Source organism: Calidris pugnax, unplaced genomic scaffold, assembly GCF_001431845.1.
Source record: "Calidris pugnax isolate Ruff unplaced genomic scaffold, ASM143184v1 scaffold103, whole genome shotgun sequence".
In the NCBI taxonomy this organism is placed as follows: domain Eukaryota; kingdom Metazoa; phylum Chordata; class Aves; order Charadriiformes; family Scolopacidae; genus Calidris; species Calidris pugnax.
The window spans coordinates 15257709-15260625 of NW_015090990.1; the positions used below are offsets into that span (position 1 = coordinate 15257709).

Genomic DNA, 2917 nt, shown 5'->3' on the forward strand with positions numbered 1-2917 from the left:
CCCGCCCCGCCCCCCGCGCTCTCCCATTGGGCGCACCGCCCCTCGGCTCGCGCAGCTACGGCGCCCCCATTGGCTGCCGAGCGCGGCCCTGAGTGGCCGAGCCTGCGCGGGGAGGGAGAGAAGGGGGCAGCGCTTAAAGCAACACGCGGCGGGGCCGCGCGCTGCCCCGGGCACGTGCTGCGGGGCGCGGACGGGCGGGCGGGCGGGACTCGGCCCGCGGGGTCCACCCGCTCCAAGCCCGGGTAGGGAGCCCTTGGACGGGGGCGACCCCCGCCCTCCCCGGGACCAAGCAGACCGCGGTCGCGCCGCCAGGCGGTGAGGCGGGCGGGGGGTTCCGTCAGACGGCCTCACGCCTCTCCGCCGCAGCGCCTGGGCCTGGGCAAGGTGTCCGTGGCGCCGCGGGAAGGCTGGAAGCCGGCAGGGATGGCAGCTGCGGCTCCCTCTCCTCTGGGAGCCGGACCCAAGGAAACGGTTGTGCGTTAGACGTAGGGCTGCCCAATTGTGTCTAGCTCCAAGTGCGGTCGCTACCCGGGAGGACGAGGGCTCGGCAGGGGTTTATCCAATCGCTCTGCCACCAGCTGAGCATTACCCGTGATGGCACCGGGGATGTGGGTAATATCCAGGCAGACTTGACCCCCTTTTCCCTTAATTGCTTTTCTCCATTAGATTAGTTGCATCTTCATGGCAATCTTTTAAAAACGCTTGTTAGCTGCCGGCATCCTTTTAATCTGGTTTATACTTGAGAGAAATGGACACATGCGTGAAACAGGCCTTTGTTCAGGCGTTTGGATTATTTGGACGCAAGGCAAATACACTTCAGCACCTTGAAGACACCAAGGAATCAATTAATCCTCTCTCTCTCTCTTAATGCAAATGCCTGTTCTGCCCTACCAGAACATACCCAAATTCTTTTCGGTATTGCTCTACAAGTTGCATGTTGCAATTGAATACCATTGCTATGATACAAATGGTGTGACAACAAATTACATACCGTTCTCTTTTCTTCAGCTGGGTTGTGCTTTGGTTTATTTTTTTTCTCTCCTTTGTGATTGAAGCCTACTCCACTTAAAAAGCCCCAACTTCCCCTTTGAAGAGCTCCATTGTGGCTGACAAGTTTAACAAACCTGAAAAGCAAGACTATTCTAAGGGTGCCTGGACACTGGTCTACCTAAAGCCTTGAAGGTTAAAACTCTTGTCAGAATCAAGAGTTTTTTATGAGAAATGAGACTGGCAAAAGAGAACAGGACAGATGTGTTTCTGGTGATGAGGTTGTTATGAAGTTAGCTCTTGCATTCTGGATTAATTACATTTCTTTTGAAGGACATTATGCTTGCTCACAGGTACTGCAAATGCTAGTAATATGGCTTGCAGGATACCCAGATAGGTCAACCAAAACTGGCTGCAAGAGGCTGTGCCCAGTCTTGAGAATTATCCTGGGCTACCCCTGAAAGTGTCTGCGTCAATGGAAGGCACCGGAAGCCTGGCAGATCACCATCAGTCCTATTGTATAACTTTTTAAAAGTGTGCCATTTACTTAAGTCACCATATAAATTACACACATAGGGCCACTTCCCAGTCCTTTTCTTGTAACCATCACAAGCACTGCTGGAATAATGTGGCAAAGCATCAAAATACCAGATAACTCACTTAGCTAGTAAAACGTCCAGGAAACAGTGCTCTCCTCACCAGGAATGGCTGAGGCAAAAAATAGTATGGGTTGCATACCAACAGCATTGGAGGTGAAGGGATCTTCTCATTCCCTCTTGTCACTCCATGTATATATGAAAAAGAACCTGAGCTTCACAACATTCCACAGGTAAATGCCCAGGAGGTAGAAAACCAGCACCCTGGCATGTCTGGAGAAATAAATGGAACCTGTCCCTTAGACAGTTTATCCTCTCCAGAAATACTGGGGTTGTTTGGAAGCGGCGTGCCATAAAGTTAAATTTAAGGCATAAAATATTCTGGACACATTCTAATTCCTGTTACTGTTATGAAGAGGCCAAAAATGAAAGGTATTGATTCATATTTATTTGAATGATGCATGTTACGGAGCCAAGTCACGACTTTGAATGCAGAAGATATCTGACAATTATAGTGCTTCCCACATTATAGTCGCACTGCAAAAATGGCACTGCTCCAACACAGTTGTTATGAGAATATAAAGCAAAGCATTTATGTATACTGCTCATCAGCAGTTGTATTGCTTTACATGCATTAGATGTGAAAGTTCAACATGTAAAGTCATGTACTCAGACCTAATCAAACAGCATGTACTTCATACATTAATTTGTTTAATTTGTAATGTGTTACAACAGGATCTTACTCCTACACCTTATGGAAATAATGGAAACTACTAAAGCAGGATTATGAATTACTTGAAAATAGTTTTGAAACTTTTTTTTTTAATTATACAAAAAAACCCAAAACAAAACCCCAGCCCTGAATAACTTGGATCCAGATCCCCTCAGAGTCTTCTTGTAATTCACACCTCCCAAGATCTGGGTTTTGGTTCAGCCGTCAGGCTCCTTGCTGCCTTCAGACTTTGCCAAACAGTGTCCAGGCAACTTTGAACAATACATTTCATACAGTTTCATGTGGTTTAGGCTGTGGTTTCTTCACATCCATGATACCCTTACTCTGGTCATAACACCTAATGTAATGGTGTCAGCAATGATTAAAAAAATAGGAATAAAAATTGTCAGCACAGAGACTGTGAGCCTTCTACTGCTATCACTTGAACCAGCCTTTTAGTGACCTCAGTCACTTTAGTCACTCTAAATTCACTGGAGTCAGATGTGATCCCACACATACGGGATCCATCTCTGCATCTTCAGCTTGTCTCCACCTCATATTTAAACTCATTGGCCTGCGTGAGCTGAGCAGATATGGGTATGCTCACATACCACTCTGAAGT

General features: G+C 47.4%; 1 protein-coding gene across 1 annotated transcript in view; it reads right to left on the reverse strand.

Annotated features, from left to right (window-relative positions):
- Positions 1-936, reverse strand: part of FAM117B (family with sequence similarity 117 member B) — a 29926-nt gene extending 28990 nt beyond the window's left edge. Inside the window, exons 1-2 of the mRNA XM_014954149.1 lie at positions 892-936; positions 37-447 (exon numbers count right to left, since the gene is read on the reverse strand). Coding sequence (XP_014809635.1) covers positions 37-447; positions 892-936 — 456 coding nt within the window. The remainder of the gene's footprint in view (positions 1-36; positions 448-891) is intronic.
- Between the last annotated feature and the right edge of the window lie 1981 nt (positions 937-2917).